At 42.8% G+C, this 21,826-nt stretch overlaps 1 protein-coding gene across 2 annotated transcripts in view; it reads left to right on the top strand.

Annotated features, from left to right (window-relative positions):
• The window catches only part of CPM (carboxypeptidase M), a 79,920-nt gene that overhangs the window by 33,409 nt on the left and 24,685 nt on the right, over positions 1-21,826 (top strand). The window contains exon 3 of one of the 2 annotated variants that reach the window (XM_004053542.5): positions 13,854-13,951. The exons of the other annotated variant lie outside the window; for it this stretch is intronic. Within the exon in view, the coding sequence (XP_004053590.1) occupies positions 13,854-13,951 (98 nt within the window). The remainder of the gene's footprint in view (positions 1-13,853; positions 13,952-21,826) is intronic. 2 annotated transcript variants of the gene reach the window in all.

Here is a 21,826-nt window from a genome sequence, read left to right as displayed (position 1 = left end):
GAATCAAATCAAGCAAGGCTCACCCATCGTCTACAGTCTCACAATCTAGGACAGTTCCCCTGCCTTTTTTTGGCATTGACCGATTCATATTGAACCAATTTTATGTCATTGGTTGATTCCTAATGAACCATTTCCTTGTCTACATGCTCTTGGCTTGCCCTCTTACAGTGATGAGTTGGAGTCTCTCCATGACAGCACCAGACTGGAAATTCTTAACATGCTTTCCAGGCTCATTAACGTTGAGATAGTCAAAATCTACGTGATGTCCTCAATAATTTTGGGAACAGGCCATGTAAGAAAATGTTGTGAAAGATGTGTTTATGGTTAATGATTCAACACAGTTAACAGAGGTGACTTGGCTTTCTGCCCTGCCCTCATGGCAACATGCGGCTTCCCAGTTCAGCACTGTTCTCTGCTGTTAGGGCCTGGGAATTCTGAATGAGATTCAGTCCTTGGAGTTGAAAAGGTAATTTACCTGATGCTTGGTGGTGTGAATGTTTGTGACAGTTTTTGTGCTAATACATTTTGAAGGGCATGTTCTCTCAAAATAGCCCCTTCCACTTTCTGAATCCACACTCCAGTTTTCTTTTTAACTTCAGTGAGTGGTGGTCTATTTGACCTGATGTGCAGATCTTCTGGCACATACATTTCTGCTGTCTCTTGGCATAACAAATTGGCAGTCTATCCCTATGTTATGTACACTGTTTATATTGAAAATTTGTCTTTAATTGGTCTGATACTACATCATCTGCTAGGACCAGTAGTTTGTCATCAGCCAATTTGTACACCTGAGGCCCTCAAACAAACACGTGCTTACAATGTTTCTGGCACTATTTTTAAAGCTTGTAAGAATTAAATGAGATAGCACAACAACCCCATGAGGGTAAGTACCGTTAATCCCATAATATGGATGAGGAAACTGATTCATTTAGAGGGATTAAGCAATTTGCCCAATACCACATGGCTAGTAAGTGACAGAGCTGGGTTTTAGCTCTGACACTTTGATTCTGGAACCTGCACATTTCATCATTATGTCAGACGCCCTGAAGAGGATACTGTATATCATCTCATCTCACATGCTGTGTTCAGGCAGGTGACGTGCTGCTCAATGCTGGTTTTGATGTATTTACTAAACTACTGATCTATTTTTGAGATTTAAATCTCAAAACAGTGATACTAGTGAGAAGTAGTCCACCTTTGTTAATCTACCAAATGTTCCGGTTAGGGAACCTAATTTTGGTAACTTCAAGGCCTCTCCTGCTATTGGGAGCTAAGCATCCTTCACTCTGGACTCTCACTTGCTTCACTTTAGAATGAGAGCTTTTTAGGGTAAAACTCAGGAAGTAGGATGACTGAAAGAAAAGTCTTTTTTCTCCACAGTAGCTTGTGGGGAAACTAGTAAATTAATTGCCATTATTCCTTGCCACTAAAGGATGAGTTCTTATGGTAGCAATAAATAGACAATAGGGCTGTGCAGACCTCCAACAAACTGTCTTTTCTGGGGTCAAGAGGGACCTGAATTGACCTCTTCTTAAATTACAGCTCTGTGACACCTGCAGGCACTCATAACAAATAAGAACACCAGGCCAGGCACAGTGGCTCATGCCTCTAATCCTAACATATTGGGAGGCTGAGGTGGGTGGATTGCTTGAGCACAGGATTTCGAGACCAGCCTAGACAGCATGGCAAAACCCCATCTCTACAAAAAAAAAAAAAAAAAAAATACACAAATTAGCCAGGCGTATTGGTCCATGCTTGTAGTCCCAGTTACTCAGGAGGCTGAGGTGGCTGACTTGAGCCCTGGGAGGTCAAGGCTATAGTGAGCCATGATTGCACCACTGCATTCCTGCCTCGCTGATGGAGTGAGACCAATAGGGCAGCAAGAAACAAAACCTCAACACTGAACCAGAATGTCCATGACATACTGTAAAAAGAGAAACCTCAAATGGACAATTACTGTATAGTGCTAGTTGTAATGATTGTGCCTTTTTTTTTTTTTTTTTTTTTTGAAATGGAGTCTCGCCCTGTCACCCAGACTGGAGTGCAATGGCACAATCTCCACTCACTGCAACCTCTGCCTCCCGGGTTCAAGCGATTCTCCTGCCCCAGCCTCCTGAGTAGCTGGGATTACAGGCACACACCACCAAGCCCGGCTAATTTTTTGTATCTTTAGTAGAGACGAGGTTTCCCCATATTGGCCAGGCTGCTCTCGAACTCCTGATCTCATGATCTGCCCGCCTTGGCCAAGAAATCTCTTTAAGTATTCATTTGTACTTTAAGATAATGCTCGATCTCGCTCTTAGTACAGCTGAATTGTCTTTCAAAAAGATGATCTGATTATGTTTGACCTCTTCCTCAAGGGACCAAAAACGGAAGTTCTCAGCTTTTTATAGTATGAGGTCCCTAGAGGTTTTCACTTAGGGGATTTAAAAACAAGTTTCCTGTAGCTATATGAAGGGAAAAAAAAAAAAAAAAAAAAAACCCTAAAGGGGAACATGGAAGAATTATAATGATTGGGGCATGATAATTATGTCCAGTTTTTAAAACTCCATTCTTAAAAATGCCTTATAATTTATAGGTTAAAAATTTAAATGTTTAGAGGAAGCAGGACAGGTTTATGAGTCTCTGACCTGGGAATGGAGTGGGAGGAATAGAGAAGGTGGGGTTGCAAGAGGAGAAAGGCAGAGGAATTTCCTACCGTCTTCCTGTTTTTTGTTGATGGTTAGTGATTAATGAGACAAGCTGTTCTGTTTCTCTGGGAGTCTTGACTGTCTTGAAGAAAAAAAAGAAAATTTGTTGCAACCCAATGCAGCTTCAGATTTTTCCTCTATTTTTTTTCAATTAAAAAAGTAACTGTCCCTAATTTAGGAACTGAAATTCCCAAACCTCCCCATTCACCTATTCAGGAAGAAATGAAATGGAACCTAACATCTGCATTTCTTGGGTATAATATCAAAACTTTAATACTATGAGGATGAACATGTAAGCAAATGCAACTCTATCTCCCCATAATGTTGGAAGAATCTAACTTGAAACCAGACATTTGGTTTGGATCTTGGCACTTTCTTGCATGGAAATATTCCAAGAAGGTCCATTGACTCTTGATTTGATCTAGAAAATTGGGTTCTTTCCAGAGCCCACCCAAGATGGCACCTCATAGACTAGCCATGGACTTTTCCATCAATACTGGAAAACAGTTTCATCTAATCCCTGGACCAGAGGTGACTCGGACTCCAAGTGAGCTTCCTCAGGTTTGTTTGTTAATTTATCCAATCATCCATTCACTCAGCAAACATTTGTCAATCATTTGCTATGTATATGCCAGACTCTACACTAGATTTTGCAAGCACAGAGGTACAAAATCCCTTGCTTGCAGGAAAACCTTTGGTTTCAATAAATGATAGGAGAGGGGTTGCAGGGGTACTATCTATGAAAGTTCAAAGGAAACATCTAACTTAGGGTGGTAGGGGATGGGGCTGAGCAGAAGGATCAGGAAGGTGTTGGATGGCAGGAGGCTTTTAGCTGAGCCTTGAAAAGGCAAGGGGAGGTTGGCCACTTTGATGGGGTGGGCTAAGAACTATCCGTGCAGAAGAAAGAGCAGGTATTAAAGGTGTCAAGGCAGGGAGTTACCTCCTTTGGGAACTACACATAAAGAAGAATGGCTAGGGCCTGGTGTATGGGACTGGGGTGGGAAACCCAAGGCAGGAAGAAGACAGATCCCAAGAGGTCTGGTGTGCATGCTGAGGGGATCAGGTGCCATCTCAATGCCATGGGGAGTCATCGAAGGAAAAGCAGTTAGAGCCATGGGATCCAGTTCACATTTGATCAATCACCCAAACAAAGGAAAGTTTACTCAACAACATGTTTTCATTTGGACTTCATTTTGTCAAAGCATGAAAGTGATGTCAGAAATAGAAATGAGTGTATTCATGGCACACCACCACACCCAGCTAATTTTTGTACTTTTTGCAGAGAACGCCTGACCTCAAATGATTCACCTGCCTCGGCCTCCCAAAGTGCTGGGATTACAGGCGTGAGCCACTGTGTCTGGCCTAAAACACATTTTCTAAGCTTTCTTTACTTCTGGGCCACCTCCACAAAATTTTATGGTTCTGGGAACCCCTATCTGAAAAAGCACAGGTATCAGCAGTAAGTATAATGAACACTCACTAGAGGGAAAGTCATTTTGGTTTGGGTTGGTTATGGAAGCAGTGTCGTATGAAAAGGGCTGGACTGTACTGCAGAAATAGAAGACCCACAAATTGCTATGGCTTATAACAGAAAAATAAAGATTTAGATGTCACTCACATGTCCATTATTGAACAGTTGTGACTCTGCTCCCTGTCACCTTCCCTCCAGGACCGAAGCTGACAGAGCACCCTCTATCCAATCATTGCCTGTCTTACGTCAGAGGGAAAGGAGATGGCAAATCATGCATCAGCCCTTAAAGCTCTGCCCAGAAGTGGTACATATCATTTCTGCCCACATTTCACTGGCCAGAGCAGGTCACATGATATGCCTGAGTTCATCAGGGCACCAGATGTTGGGCAACCAATAATACAACCCACCACCGAGGTCTTTACTAAGAAGATGACCTGGGCCTTAGGGAATGGCCATGATTTACCTGGTAGACACAGCAGGGGAGCAAAAGGAAAATATGACAATATTTTTATGAAATCAAGACTTGGCCACATGAAACTTTTTTTTTTTTTTTTTGAGACTGAGTCTCGCTCTGCCACCCAGGCTGGAGTGCAGCGGTGCAATCTTGGCTTACTGCAACCTCCACTTCCCAGGTTCAAGTGATTCTCATGCCTCAGCCTCCCAAGTAGCTGGGATTACATGCGCCACCATGCCCAGCTAATTTTTGTATTTTTAGTGGTGACAGTTTCACCGTGTTAGCCAGGCTGGTCTCAAACTCCTGACCACAAGTGATCTGCCCTCCTCAGTCTTCCAAAGTGCTGGGATTACAGGCATGAGCCACCACACCTGGCCGTGACACCCTTAGAAAACTAAGTTCAAGACAGAATGCTTCGCAGTGACAAATCTTAGGATGCCACTTTATAGAAATATTCTGAAGAGAGAAAAACCCAGGTGAGTTAGAGCAGCCTGGGGAAACTTCTTAGAACCAGGATTCTGTGGAATTCAGAGGATTTTAAAAGGCAGAAAATCCAATGAAGCCATTTTAAGCTAAAACAATGTAAATAAGGTGGGGCTGTGCCTAGGGTACTAGGGTGCAGAAAGGAACGCGCCTCCTGTGGGCGCATTTGTGTTAGCAGGTAGTGGGAAATTCGGGTGGAGGGCAGGTGATGGAGGACCCTGAACACCCAGGGGAAGAATCTGGATGTTATGTGCCAATATTTATCAAGAAAAAGCAGTCCTGGAGATACACCAATAATTTTTGAAATGTTACAGTAGATACTAATTGAAACCTACTGTGCGCCAGGCACTGTTAGGTTAGCAGTGAACAAAACCAGCAACCTAAACAAAATGGTGAACACACCAGGCAGTGCCCTTGTGGGTTACATTTTGGTGAGACAGACAGTATATAGATAAACAAATATACAATCTCAAAGAGTGAAAAAGTTGTGAAGAAAGATGACACAGGATTAGAGAGTGACTAGGGTGTATATGGTGGCAGTGGTGGTGGTGATGCAGCCAAGGGGTGGGGTGGAGGACAAGACAGCTGTGAAGACTGGTGAGCATGAGGTAGTCCCTGGTAACAACCAGCGCTCCACACCCTACCCTCAGAGTGCCATTGCAGGGTTAGCATGCTCCACTGAGTAAAGCTTCCTTGTCCAGGCAATCAGTTAGAAGAGCCAGGAATGCTGGGCCCAAAGAGGTTGGCCAGAGAGAAAAGTGCAGGGGACGTGGTTCCCAGATCCACGCAGAACCCCTGGGGACCACTGAGTCCCACAACCTCAACAAGGCCCAGGGTTATACTAACACAGCAGGTGGCCTCATTTTAGACCCCACACCAGAATCTGTGCAATGGGAAATTCCAGTGCAGCAGAAGTTGGAGTCAAATGCCTGCCTATTTCTCATTCCGTTTTGGGAAGCCTAAACAGGGAAGCCTCCTGTGTTCCTCTCATTCCCATATTAAACTGAACTGCAAAACTCATGGCTCTAAGTAGATTTTAGAATTGACCTAGGCAGAAGAAATAGCCCAGCCCCTTCATTACTTCAGAGCAGAATAGAGCACTTACTCTTATCACAGCAGCACAAGACCCCTGGGACACCTGACTCCCTGAGACCCTTCCTTGACAGGTTCCCCTGTCCATAAACAAAGTCAGGAATTCCCAGCCCACCACACAGAATATGACAGTTAAGCTTCATTGGGATCCTGTGGCTGACCTGGGGCAGGCTAGAGGGCATCACATCTGTACAGGCTCTCAGCTTTGCGAGTTCAGAAACAGACTGGGTGTTCATGTGGACTGGCCCAAACCTGAAACTCTACAGAAATCGCAGTGCATGCCAGGTGGTTTGCCATGAAAAAAGGTGTGTGTCCCAGAGACAGGGTGTGTATGGTACAAATGGATTTTGTCCATGTCTTTCCTTCCCTTGCCAGTCCAGCCACCCTACTGTCTTTTCTTTTTTTTTGTCATTTTTTTTTTTTAATTTAAGTTCTGGGATACGTCTGCAGAACATGCAGGTTCGTTACATAGGTATACATGTGCCATGGTGGTTTGCTGCACCTTATCAACCTGTCATCTAGGTTTTAAGCCCTGCATGCATTAGGTATTTGTCCTAATGCTCTCCCTCCCCTTGCCTCCAACCCTCCAACAGGCCCAGGTGTGTGATGTTCCCCTCCCTGTGTCCATGTGTTCTCATTGTTGAACTCCCACTTATGAGTGAGAACATGCCTACCCTACTTTCTTTTCGGTTTGTTTTTTTGTTTGTTTTGAGACGAGTTTTGCTTTTGTTGCCCAGGCTGAAGTGCAATGGTGCAACGTCCGCCTCCTGGGTTCAAGGGATTCTCCAGCCTCAGCCTCCCGAGTAGCTGGGATTACAGGCATGTACCACCATGCCCAGCTAATTTTGTATTTTTAGTAGAGACAGGGTTTCGCCATGTTAGGCAGGCTGGTCTCAAACTCCCAACCTCAGGTGATCCGCCCGCCTTGGCCTCCCAAAGTGCTGGGATTACAGGTGTGAACCACCACGCCCGGCCTACCTACCCTACTTTCTTAGCCTATTTGCTGACTAGCATTCAAACTGAGTGCAGGGAGAACACCTAGCAGCCTGATCCCAGAAGTGCAGCTACTCCACATTCCACAGCTCTGGGGCAGAGTGACTAAGGCTCACCTGTAGTCCTTAAATGGAGAGCAATTTGGGATGTACCAGCTAATCAAATAAAACCAAGGCAGCAAACAATAGCCATCACTTCTCAAACCATCCTCATTGTGCCCCTTGACTCCCTCCTTCCATTTCCAGTTCTCCCCAGAGGGGAGACAGACAATAACCTCAACAACGGAAGCCAGTACACAGCAAGCTTGCTTCACATGTTCACGTTTCTTTTGTTTTTCTTTGATGTTTTTTCTTTGATGTTTTCCATTTTCCATCTCTGAGGTGATTAGCAGTACAGCATAGTGGTTAAGAACAGAGCAGGGACTCCACGGATAGACTACCCAGTCTTGTCCTTTGTTACAGTGGTTCTTAAGCTTTCAGGTGACTGGGAATCACCTGGAGAGCTTATTAAAACATAGATTTCCAGCCGCGTGAAGTGGCTCATGCCTGTTATCCCAGCACTTTGGGAGGCCAAGGTGGGCAGATCACTTGAGGTCAGGAGTTCGAGACCAGCCTGGCCAACATGGCTAAACCCCATCTCTACTAAAAATACAAACATGAGTTGGCCGTGGTGGCGCACATCTGTAGTCCCAGCTACTCTGGAGACTGAGGCATGAGAGTCGTTTGAACCCAGGAAGTGGAGGCTGCAGTGAGCCGCGATTACTCTAATGCACTCCAGCCTGGGGGACAAAACAACAAAGCGAGACTCTGCCTCAAAAAAAAAAAAAAAAAACCAGAAAAACAAAACAACTCAGATTACTGCTCCCCAACCCCAGAGTTTCTCATTCAGCACATCCAGGATGGAACACAAGGATGTGCAGTTCTAACCAGTTCCCAGGTGATACTGTTACTCTTGGTACCATGACCACACTTTGAGAACCTCTGCCTTATGAAGTTCCCAAAGACTCTTGACTTGTGTGTGAAAGGATAACCCTATACCTACCATTTGTGGCTATTAGGGTTAAATGAGTGAATATACGTAAAATGCTTTGAGCTGTGAATAATAAAATGCAAGCATAGCTAGTCTGGAAACTTCGCCCATGCCTTTTGTCTCTGTTTTGTTTGTTAACCTCCATTTGTTTTGTTTGTAATAAACCACTTAGCCAGGTACCTCTTCCTCTCCTTCAAATACAGAGGGCGTGTGAACTTTGGAGACTGAGTGTTTAAACTGACCTAAATAATATGTGATTTTCAACTCTTCTGTGGATTCACTCATTATTTAATGTGGGCTTTGCGTGCCGTATGTGATAAACTTCTTGTGTGTGGGGTATAGTGGGAATGTGCATACGTGAAATTGATGTCAGATCTTTGGATCGTTGTTAGGGAAGATAAAAGGAACTCACACTACAGTGCAGCCTTGCCAATAGGGCTGTTATTCCCACTTACGTGGAAGAAACTGAAACTCAGTTCATTGAGGAAACTCTCTCAAGCTTGGACTTAGGTCAGAGGTGACTTGTAAGGATACACACAGAGAAACATCCAAGCCTGGGAAACCAGCTGATCTATTACTCTGTGTACCAGAACTTTATGTATCAGACCAAACACACAACAAGCCTCACAAAAAACTGGAATGTGCTTCACATCACTGCAGCTTTGTCCCAATGACTGGGCCACTCAAGGTCTCTGCTTCTCCCTAGGCATGTCCCATTGAGACTCTCCACATAGAGATAGTCTGATGGAGTTGTGACATTAACACCCAATGTGGAATGTCCCGGTGGGGTGGCCTCGGATTCAGTTGTCTTGTTCTGTAATCAGTCATAGCCAGGAAGAAAGCCCAGTCTTGCTCCAGGAGCAAACCGTAGCAACATGCTGCTGAAAGAACTGCCTGGGGACTTTTCCCCCAGAGTGGGGTTGGCTTTGGCCTGTCTAGTACTTTCAGGGACATTGAGGCAGCCTTAGATCCTCAGAAGAGCACAGATTTTTGGAATCAGACAGACTTGGATTTGAACCCTGTTTCTGCCACTTAAGTTTCCTCAACTATACATTGTGGCTATCACACACCTCACAGGTGTGAAGATCAAATAACATAAAGTGCTTAGCAGAGTGCCTGGCACATAGTATCTGCACTTAATGAATGATAGGGTTTGGTATTTTTTTTTTAATTAAAAAAACTGGAAAGATGGAAAGGTGAAAATAATTACTCAGCTTTATCATCCTATCATTTAGCCTCTTATCCCTGACAGTGTGCCATTTTCAATCCTGTAGGGATGCATTCATTATTATTAATTTTTTAAGAGACAGGTCTTGCTGTGTCCCAGGCTGGAGTGCAGTGGCACAATCATAATTCACTGTAACCTCAAACTCCTGGGATCAAGGGATCCTTGCACCTCAGTGTCCTGAGTGTAAGGTTCTTGTATTGGTTGGAACCCTGAGAGCGCGCCAACAGACAACACGAGGCGGTGTGGAGCAACATGCTGTTTTAATGAGCACCTGGGTGCAGGCAGGCTGAAGCCTAAAATGGCATCAGCCCCAAGTGAGGACAGGGCAGAGGTTTTATAGTCTCTTGGAAACAGGAAGTGTCCTAGTCTGATGTAACTGCTATGTTGTACCCAGGTGGCCTGTTTCTCGATCAGGGGTACATGTCTTCGTCCAGGGTAGGTGTCTTCCTGCCAGCTCTCTTCCTGCTTCTGCTATCTTGCTGACACACGCTGCTGACACAAGTGGACTTGCGCCTTGGGACTGGGCCTGAGAAGGGAGGAGTTATTCATCTCCTTAAGCTTTCAGGCCCCGGGGAGAATCTTACACCGCGTAGCTAGGATTACAGACACATGCCACCACACCCAGCTAATTTTTAAAGTTTTTGTAGCGATGGCATCACACTGTGTTGCCCAAGCTGGTCTCAAACTCCTGGCCTCAAGTGATCCTCCCACCTCAGCCTCCCAAAGTGCTGGGATTACAGGCATGAGCCACCACACCTGGCCTTATCCATTATTTAATTTAAGGCTTTATATGCTACGAAGCTATAGGTTTTTAATAGAAAGTCTGTTTTACATGGTTGTAATTATATAATTTTGCATTCTTTTTCCACACTATAAAATATTTTAATGTTATAAATTCTGTACGTAATTTTAGTGAACATGCTATAATTTACATAAAATTCCTTATCATTGGACACCTAACAATAGAGAATTGATTGAATAAATGGTAGTGCATTCATATAATAAAATATTAATCAGCCATTTAAAAAGGTGGATTAGAAGTATACTTCTTAACATATAAACATGTTCACGATTATATATAAAATGAAATGAGTGTACCTAAATATCAACTACCTCTCAAGTCTGTCTGGACCTTTTCCTACCTCAGTCTCAGCAACTTTCAAACTTTAATGAGCCTCCCAATCACCAAAGGAACTTGTTAAATGCCAGTTTCACGCTTTACCCCAAGAGTTTGATTGAGACTGGGGCTCAGGAATTGGCACTTTTACAAGGATCCCAGGTGCCTCTGATGTGGGAAAGACACCTCACCTATTTCTGCCTGTTGAAGCTATAATTTTCCAAGCTTCTCCTTCTACTTTCTCCTGAATTCCTGTAGTATTTTGTAGCACTTGTCTGCTTTCTTGTCTTAGAGATCTTAGCGAATGCTTCTAAATTGTAAAACTTTTCCTGATCCTCCAAGCAAACCTAGTTGTGCACCCATGTCACAGCCCCAGAATTTGTGTTAAACCCTGTGTGAGTTGCTGAATATAGATACTGAAATCTCTGGAATCCAAACTTCATTTACTTTGTGGTGGAGAGAGAGTGGCTGAGTACTTCAGAACTCTTTAGAACACCTGTTATAGCAGGAACTTTTGGGAATAAAGGTGGTCTTTCTAACCTTGATTTAAAACAGAAACAAAAACAAAACCTTGTTTAGGTTACTTTTACTTACCCTGACAGTCAGGTTGTGAAAAGTAAATAGTTTGTCCTTTGTGCATTTGCTCTGGTCTAGGCCAGAGATAGCCAGTAAGCTGGAGAGGGCAGTTAAAACCCTTCAAGAGGCCTGTCATTCCAAAGATAGTTTTCTTCAGGTCTGTTGGTTGGTTTTCATTCTCAGGCTGTGTCATTGAGGTTGTTCAAGGTAAGATTCTTATCTTGCAGTTCACTTAGGGGCCGCTTATGCTAAAATTGAGATTGAGTTACTCATCAAAGTACTTCTTCACTTAGATTTTTATCAGTGTGATTTCCCTCCTTCTTTAAATAATATTGGATATCCATATCAAGTCAGGTTTATGTCATCTTACATTATCTTTTATGTAATAGGCCAGCTTGCAGATGCATAGTTATAAATAACTATTGATAAATATTACATTGAGATGATACTGAAATTTTTTCCTTGCTTGTAAGAGAACTAGATCATATTCTGTATAATTAGTTAACACAAAAGAATTCCTCAGAAACAAACTTTAAAAGCCAGGTATAACAGCTCAGTCATGAAAAGTTCCTTGTTTCATATGAAAATGGTAACTTTGTGGAAGTAAAGCTCCAGACAACAAAGAATTGACAGGGTTGGGGAATGGAAGGTTAATGAAATTGGTTAATCAAATGCTTCTGATGGGGAATCACCACATGTAGTGTACTTGTCCACATGGCAAACTCGGAATCACTCTTCAGAACCTTGTGTAGAGGCATCATCTATAAAACCCTGCATCTGTAAGGCTTTTTCATCAGCCCCCTCCTTGGAAAAAATTTCTTTTTTTATTCTATGCCCACAACAGTACACTACACACACATCTATGATATGTCACACTCTAGTATATGCTTGTGTGTTACTATTATCCAATAGATCAGAAATTCATTGGGCATAGAGTATGTGGCTTATTTGTGCAATCTGACCCAGGTTCAGTGCCTGGATATAGTAGTATTCATTAAATAGATGTATGAATAAGAATTCTGCACTGAACAGGGGACATAAATCATATAAACTGCATTTTGTGCGTGTTTTCTGAGAATTCCAGTTAAATTTAAAGCATCACCTTATGACAAATTTCCATAAAATATTGTTATAATAAATTATGAATAAATGTTGAAAATAACAAGCCCAGTATCTGCTGTTCCCTGAGTCCCTGATGGCAACTGCATGCTCCCCAGTCTGTGGGACTCCTGATTTAAAGAGCTAGATCTGAAATTCTGCAGAAACCTGCTCAACATTTGCCCATTGGTTACTGTGAAATTCCTCTCCTGGGCTCTTAAATTCCACAGAGGCTTAATTATTACAGATATTTAAACTTTGTACATACATAACGGATATCAAACATACCCACATCTCTAAGGTAAACTGTATTAAAAGTGCCAGACAATTTTAAAATTGAAAGGGACTTTGTCATTTTTACTGGTTAGTAAACCAAGCCTCTTAAGAGACAAGCAGTTTTTGTTAGTGGGAGGAGCACTAGAATTGAAGTCAAATAGACCAGAGTTCAGTTCTTGGCTCAGGGGCTCAAATCACAGCCTCTGATTGGCAGTGTGATCATAAGCCCTTTACTTAATATTTTTGAAGATCAGTTTTTTCATTTGTAAAGTTTGGTTAATAATCCGTCTCAGTGGGTCATGACAAGGGATTACTTGAGATTACCTGAGCCAGAGCAGCACACATAATATCTGCACAAAGAAAATCCTCAGTGAGCTTTCGTCTCTGCCCTTTCTTGCCCAGATCACACAGAGCTAAGACTTAAGACGCTTTCTTTGGGTTGTGGTTCCCAGTTCACCTGACAGGACTCACACATATCAAGGATGCTCCCAAGGGGCTGTGTCACATCAGCATTTAAATACAGAATTCAGGATCTCCTGCTTTAAAAACAATCTCCCTTCTGAGTTACTCTTTTTAAATTTTATTTATTTGTTTATTTATTTTTGAGACGGAGTCTCGCTCTGTCGCCAGGGCTGGAATGCAGTGGCGCGATCTTGGCTCACTGCAAGCTCTGCCTCCGGGGTTCACACCATTCTCCTGCCTCAGCCTCCCGAGTAGCTGGGACTACAGGCACCCGCCACCATGCCCGACTAATTTTTTGTATATTTAGTAGAGACGGGATTTCACTGTGTTAGCCAGGATGGTCTCGATCTCCTGACCTCGTGATCTGCCCGCCTCGGCCTCCCAGAGTGCTGGGATTACAGGCGTGAGCCACCGTGCCTGGCCCTGAATTACTTTTATTGCTGTTGGTTTTTTTTCTTTCCTTGTACTGCGAGTTATGACAACCTCCCAGTCAACCATCAACTATAATTTAACTTTATATAATTGTGTGAATTAGCAAGATCCTAGGAGGCTCCAGGATCTCAAAGGCTCCAGGATCTCAGGGTAAAGTATATACACATTTTAGAAGAGTAAGATCTGCATCGCCTAATAAGCCCTCAGCTTTTAAAAATCACATTCTAAAATAATAAGTGAAATATTTGTGCTGAATTGAAAGGGTTTCCGTAAATTCTGACAGTAAACGATGAGTGTTTTAAGCATGGAGATATTAGTCATACAAACTTAAGTCACTGTGAAACAGGAGTTCAAGTGGGGGAAGCAGCATCCTGTTTCCTAGTCTCACCAGAGTTCATTTGTCATTTTAAGAGACAACTTACTTTTCCATCTTTTCTTCTTTTCCTGTAAAGGTAGAAACCTGTGGGTTCTTGTTGTGGGGCGGTTTCCAAAGGAACACAGAATTGGGATTCCAGAGTTCAAATACGTGGCAAATATGCATGGAGATGAGGTACGTATGTGGCTTGAATTTCTGAAATGTCACCAGAGAAGCTTCCCCTAGGGTCTCTTGAGCTCTGTATAAATGCTACCGAGGAAGCTTGGAGAAGTCTCCAGCATGCATTGTACAAAGAAGCAAGGCCCAGAGAGGTCTTCCTGTGAGGCCTGTGGGAGGTTAAGGAATCAGGGTCCAACAACCACCACAGCTGTATGGTTGTGTACGCAGCACCCTGTCAGAGTAGCTGGAGCTTGTTTTGTGTTTGCGGCCGGAAGAACAACAGTTCCCCAGCCCTGAACTTCTGCCAGCCAATCCCTGCATCTCCTTTCTGGGTTGAGTTTTCCCACCTCCTGGTCAGCATGAAGGTGACCCAGCAAAGGAGCTGTATTGTATCCGAACCCACAACCATCAGAAACTCCCAAATATCTACCCAAATTCCTGAGATCTGGCTTTTCAAATGCTTTTGTTACTCTCTCTTAAATCTAACACTCAGTGTCTTCAGTGTTCCAGTTTAGACAATCACACTTATGATTCTCTCCTACTCACCATTCAACAAACACTTGGCTGGGTGCAGTGGCTCACACCTATAATCCCAGCAATTTGGGAGGCCAAGGCAGGTAGATCACTTGAGGTCAGTAGTTCAAGACCAGCCTGGCCAACATGGTGAAACCTTGTCTCTACTAAAAATGCAAAAAATTAGCCAGGTGTGGTGGTGCATACCTGTAATCTCAGCTAGTCGGGAGGCTGAGGCAGGAGAATTGCTTGAACCCAGGAGGTGGAGGCTGCAGTGAGCCAAGATCGTGCCACTGCTCTCCAGCCTAGGTGACAGAGTGAGACTCCATCTTAAAAAAAAAAACAAAACACAATTTTAAATTCCTTAATAATATCTTGCCTCTTTTCCAACTTAGCAGGGATAAACTCTCCTTTTATTTTTAGGTTCTACAAAATACCATTTACCACTGTTACCTACCCAGCCATTCTTGCCAGGCAGTTGAAGATGTTCACCTCTGTTTCTCACCTTGCTTCCTCAGAATATTTTGAGACCATGACAACTGAAATATTTTCTGTTTACCAGGACTCTATAAAACTGAGCAATCAAAGAGTCCCCAGCCATCCCAGTAAGGAAACTTTGCACAGGAATATGGGTATTAGCCTGTAAAACACAACTTATAACTTTAGGGACTTTCTCATTTACATACATATTCCAATAAGTACTACCTGCTGACTTGTTAAAACACTTCTGGATTTGCAATAGTACGGGTGGCATGCTCTAATCAGTGCTGAGCTTCCTATTCTGGCTTAAACCCTCCCCAAACTCTATAGGAACTGGATCTACCCTTCATGGTACACTCTGCCTGCCCTTGCCAGGCATGCTGCCCAACCTGTCCTGCTGAGAGAGGATACTTCTTGCAGCTGCAGCTAAGATGCAAGCACCTGCCCCTAGCAAAGGAATAAGTTTTTGAACCCGATTTTGGGGTGGGTGCAAGTTTAGCCCATCTGTGACTTTTTGAGCATCACGGGCGGTTTCTTTAAAAAAGACTATGTTGCAAGGAGTCTGACCGAAGTTAGTTTTAATAAAACAGCTGTTCGTTATAGACATCAGCTCAGACTGCCTTTCCCTTTTGCTATCTTGTCTATTGATCTAGGTCCCTTGATCAAGGTCCCTCAGAATGCTTTTTTTTTTTTTGCGATGGAATTTCGCTCTTGTCTCCCAGGCTGGAGTGCAATGGCATGACCTCGGCTCACTGCAACCTCCGTCTACAAGGTTCAAGCAATTCTCCTGCCTCCACCTCCTGAGTAGTTGGGACTAGAGGCGTGCACCACTATGCCCAGCTAATTTTTTTTTTGTATTTTTTTTTTTTTTTTTAGTAGAGATGGGGGTTTCACCATTTTGGCCAAGCTAGTCTTGAACCCCTGACCTCAGGTGATCTGCCTGCCTCAGCCTCCCAAAGTGCTGGGATTACAGGTGTGAGCCACCGCGCCTGACTCAGAATGCATTTGTAACAAGAGACATATGGCATTCATTGTCTTTAGTAGTTTTTTTATTGCTGGCATTTCAGAGGTTCCAGCCATCTACTCAGAAATTAGTCCTCAGAACTGAAACTCCCAAAGATAAGCAAGAGTCCTTTCCGTCACCTACCCCCGAATTTGTTTATTTTTTCCATGCACTTTCCTAAATTTCTGGCATCTTGCTGTCTGGGTAGTTGGTGTATCGTTCAAATCAGGGCTCGCTAGTGCACTCTGATTCTTTGAGAAATTCTGAGGGCTGAGACTATGCAGCAGGGAAAAGTCCCAGTGTATTTTGGGGTGGGAATCTGAAGCACTTTTACCCCCTTATGTGACCCAGCTCGTGGCAATGTCTGGGGGCTTTATGGGGCTAGTAAGAAATTTATTATTCTGAATTTGAGACCTTATCTATTCTGCCCTCCCCATGCCGCTAGGAGCTGAAGAAAGTGATGGCTTAACATTGGAGCAGAGAAGTCTTTCTGAATACAGGATCTGACAACCCCCTTTTTCCTCCCATAGATCTTTTGAAATTGAAAGCATTTTTAAGAAGCAACAGAGCTAACATTTTAGGGCAGTGATTCTTAACCTTTTTTGGTGTATTCCTTGCTATTCTGTTATAAATTTGACCTGACTTCAGGGTCTGTGGATTACCTAGGAGCTTATGGACCTTAGGTGGAGAATCCCAGCAGGGAACACATACACACTGAGTGGCAGGGTGGACAGAATTGGCCACACTATTTTTAAAATGGGACCCCACCCCCACTGTGTGTGCGTGTGTGCGTGCGTGTGTGTGTGTGTTTCCACACTTAATACTATGGCTAGATGACAGGAAGCATCAGCTGCATCAGGGAGACTCAGCTCTGCTGATTACACCTGCCATTTCCCCCCATGTATTTTTATTTTACTTCTTTATGCCTTGTTTTAGAATTGGGTCTTTTTTTAAATTAGAAATTGTCTGGTGGCCAAAAAGCATATGAAAAAGTGTCTAACAACACTAATCATCAGAGAAATGCAAATCAAAAACCACAGTGAGATATCATCTCATACCAGTCAGAATGGCTATTAATAAAAAGTCAAAAAATAACATGCTGATGAGGCTGCAGAGAAAAGAGATCACTTATACACTGCTGGTGAGAATGTAAATTAGTTCATCCACTGTGGAAAGCAGTGTGGCGATTTCTCAAAGAACTTGAAACAGAACTACGATTCAACCCAGCAATCCCAATATATACCCAAAGGAATATAAATTGGTCTGCCATAAAGACACATTCACACATATGTTCATTGCAGCGCTATTCACAATAGCAAAGACATAGGGTTAGTCTAGATGCCCACCAATGGTAGACTGGATAAAGAAAACATGGTACATATACATCATTGAATACTATGCAGCCATGAAAAAAAGAACAAGATCATGCACTTTTCACCTTATCCTAAGCAAACTAAACAGAAAATCAAAAACCGCATGTTCTCACTTATAAGTGGGAACTAAACATTGAATACACGTGGGCACAAAGAAGGGAACAATAGATACCAGCGTCTACTTGAGGATGGAGGGTGGGAGGATGGTGAGGATAAAAAACCTACCTGTTAGATACTATGCTTATTAACTGGGTGATGAAATAATCCATACACCAAATCCCCACAACACACAATTTACCTATAGAACCAATCTGCACTTGTACCCCTGAAACTAAAATAAATGTTAAAAAAAAAAAAAAAAACAAAAAAAACAGCAGGCTGGGCGTGGTGGCTCACTCCTGTAATCCCAGCATTTTGGGAGGCTGAGGTGGGTGGATCACCTGAGTTTAGGAGTTCAAGACCAGCCTGGCCAACATGGTGAAACCCCATCTCTACTAAAAATACAAAAAATTAGCTGGGTGCAGTGGTGGGCGCCTGTAATCCCAGCTACTTGGGAGGCTAAGGCAGGAGAATCACTTGAACCCAGAAGGCAGAGGTTGCAGTGAGCCAAGATCATGCCACTGCATTCCAGCCTGGGCGACAGAGTGAGACTGTCTCAAAAAAAAAAAAGAAAAAAAATTATTACAAAATCAACATATGTTCATGTTAGAAAAAGTATAAACAAAACATTATATACTGACCTTCCCAAAATTAGTGCTCTTAATTTCTTATTTGTTTTTCCAGATATTTGTGTGTGCATATACTTTTACCAAAAGAGACTATGCTATTTGCAACACTTTTAAGTAAATACTAGCTACCTTTTTGTACCAATAAATCTTTATCCTATCTTTATCTTATCCCCCACTTTCTAGTTTCTCCAATTGTCCTCAAATGTCTCTAAAATTACTGAAATCAGGATGCAGTCCTGGCCCATGCATCACATTTAGTGGATATGTTGGATCTCTTGGATCTCATTTAATCCAGTATCTTTTTATTATGATACTAGGCTTGATAAAGAGCCCAATCAGTTGTCTGCCCTGTAGAATGCCACATATTCTGGACTTTTGGTTTGCTTCTTTATAGTATCATTGCAGTTGTACCTCTAGTCCCTGTCTTTACTTCAAACTGGAAATTAAATCTAAAGGTTTGTTGAATTTAATGTGGCTAATACACATCTTAGGAGTTGTGACGATAGGTTCATTTGATTGATGCTGAGGGTTCAGGCTAATTCACCTGGCTACGCTCAGGAATGCCAAAAGTAAACTCTGGGTAGCAAAATCAACTTAAAATGGCCCATTTTCAGTGTTACAAAATAAGTTAAACTCACTCCTCATTTTGCATGAATTTCACGTATTCTCTTATTCTTACAAAGGTCATTGTTCTACTAGGATCATGGCTCATACTGTAGATATTTTTCTTGTCTTCAGTGACCTTCCATTGTCTCACATGCTTTCTATGGCACAGGCTCACTATGCCACATTAATCAGGCTGGCAAGTTGCCTCCTCAAACAGTGCTTTACAAGAAAATAATAACAATAGCTAACATTTATGGAGCACAGATGACAATAAGTGCTTTTTAGGCCTCGTTTCTTTGGATCACCTCTGCAGAAGGCATGTTTATTAGTCCCATGTACCATGAGGGGGGCCCAGGTTTGTGCTTGGTCACCAGCTGTGGGAACCCAGAGCCTGAACACCAAGCCTTGCCCAGCTGTGGATCCACTCCTTTACTCTCTCTTCTCTGTTTTTAAAATGTTCTGTTTTATGGTTTTCATTATTAAGTATAGATCTATGATCTATCTCAAATTAATTTCACTGGGATGGATACTAAGTTGTTCCAGCACCATTTGGTGAGAGGATTTGGGCTTGCTGTTATGTAAAAGAGTAGCAAGCTCTTAGAGGGCAACACTGGAATAAGTATCTTCCAGTCACCTACCTGTCCCTTTCTTTCCCCTACTCTTCACTTCTCTCTCCTTGACTGCTGGGGAGCTGACAGACATAGCACTCGTGGTGAGCCTTTGTCACCGATGTTTATTCATTTTTCGGAGCAGCAAGGGAGAAACATTTCTGGGGTTCTTTCTCGTTTTAATAAGACTAGTAGGTGTTTTCCTGGTTCATCCAGGCACACACATTATTTGCACACATATTGGCATGTTGGATTGAAGCCTCAATTCTAGGTTTAATTTACGCAAGCTCCTAATTGGCATCACTTGGCATACCTACAGTTGAATCTTTTTTTTTTTAATTGGAAGGGTTGATGCCAGTGCAGGCTGAATGGGGTTCTCTGCCATTCCTGTATGCTACAGATATTCAGATTGCCTGGGAACAGGATCCTTGTCTCCTCACCTTCCCCCATCACCTCATTCTGCTCCTGGCTTGGTGTGTAGTAAACTATAACCAATACTCTAAAATCAGAGCTATACTAAAAACTGGGACCATGCCCTGAAACCAGGAGCATCTAACATCCTCAGCCTAAATGTGGATGCAGAAGAGGAGCCTGGGAAAATCTTCCCCAGCCCTCCCTACTCTTTGTTTTGTGCTTATCTTCTATCCCATGTTTTTCAAATTTTGCAGAAAAAAATACTTTTCTTGGGTAATCTCTAGGTTGGTAAGACATCTTTAATTCCTGCCTAATGGAAATATTGAAGCAAGGCATGACTGTATGCTTAAAGAATTGGGTGCCCAGGCCAGGCATGGTGGCTCATACTTATAATCCCATCACTTTGGGAGGTCAAGCTGGGGAGATTGCTTGAGGCCAGGAGTTCAAGACTAGCCTGGGAAACATAGTAAGACCTTGTCTCTAAAAAAAAAATTTAAAAATTAGCCAGGTGGGGTGGTGCATACCTGTGGTCCCAGCTACTCAGGAGGCTGACGTGGAAGGATTGCTTGAGCCTGGGAGGTCGAGGCTGCAGTGAGCCATGATCACACCACTGTACTTCAGCCTGGGTGACAAAGCAGTACCCTGTCTTAAAAAAAGAATTGAATGCCTAGAGTTTTAAGCCAACCCTAGTAACATTAAGCAAAGTATCATAGGTCAGAGCCTGGGTTCAAACCCAGGTTTCCTTGACCTCAGGGCCAATGGTCTTAAATACTGTACTGTAGGAGTAACTACTGAATATGCTTACAAAATAATTTAACTAAATTGCAATGATTTTTTATTTTAGAGTTGGGATCTCGCTCTGTAACCCAGGCTAGAATGCATTGGTGTGATCATGGCTCACTGTAACCTCAAACACCTGGGTCCAAGCAATCCTCCTGCCTCAGCCTCCCACATAGCTAGGTCTAGAGGTGTGTGCCACCACACCAGGCTAAGTGTTTTATTTTTTGTAGAGATGGGGTCCCACAGTGTTGCCCAGACTGTTCTCAAACTCCTGGCCTCAAGCGATCCTCTGGCCTTGGCATTCCAAAGTGTTGGGATTACAGGCTTGAGCCATTGCGCCCAGCCTAAATTGCAATTCTGCTTTTTTGGGGAGGTGGGGGGGTAGGAATTTTTTTAAGCTTTAATTTCTTAAAGAGCAATGAAGTATTTTTTACTAAGATAGACTTAATATGGGCTTTTGTAACTGCCCAACAGGTTCATTGTGCCTGTTGTCCAGATAGAGCAGATTTATCAAGACAGGGGAATTGCGACAGAGAAAGAGTTTAATTCATGCAAAGCCAACTGAACAGGAGACCGGAGTTTTACTGTTACTCAAGTCAGTCTCCCCAAAAATTCAGAGACTGGGAGTTTTTAAGGATAATTTTGTGGGTTGGGGGAGAGACAGTGGGGAGTGGTGATTGGTCAGGTCGGAGGTGAAATCATAGGGTGTCAAAGCTGTCCTCTTGTGCTGAGTCAGTTCCTGGGTGGGGGCCACAAGACCAGATGAGCCAGTTTATCGATGTGGGTGGTGCCAGCAGATCCATCCAGTGCAGGGTCTAAAAAATATCTTAGGTTTTACGATAGTGATATTATCCCTCCGAGCAACTGGGGAGGCTTGGAAGGAATCTTGTGGCCTCTGGCTGCATAACTCCTAAGCCATAATTTCTAATCTTGTGGCTAATTTGTTAGTCCTACATTCAGGAAAAGGCTATTATCATCTTTGTTTCAAAGTTAAACTATGAACTATGTTAGTTTAGCCTATGCCCAGGAATGAACAAGGACAGCTTGAAGGTTAGACGCAAGATGGAGTTGGTTTCATCAGATCTCTTTCATTGCCATAATTTTCTCACTGTTATGATTTTTGCAAAGACAGTTTCACTTTTGAAAAATTCGCATCACATTTAGAATTTTATGATTGTGGCATTGGTTTATAGTTTATTGTATTCCAGAAATACAGGTTGAAAAGAAAAAACATTCCCTGGGTAATAGTGGCCATATTTGTCAACCTAAAAATAAAGAGATAAAGGATAAATGATTTTCACACACCTTCTAAGTATAAGAGACAGTTGATGAGATGTAGTTTGCATGTCTAAATGTTTTACTTAGGGGGTATTTTAATGGTTTAC

Source organism: Gorilla gorilla, chromosome 10 (genome assembly GCF_029281585.2).
Source record: "Gorilla gorilla gorilla isolate KB3781 chromosome 10, NHGRI_mGorGor1-v2.1_pri, whole genome shotgun sequence".
NCBI classification, from domain to species: Eukaryota; Metazoa; Chordata; class Mammalia; order Primates; family Hominidae; genus Gorilla; species Gorilla gorilla.
This window is presented reverse-complemented; position numbering and strand designations above follow the sequence as displayed.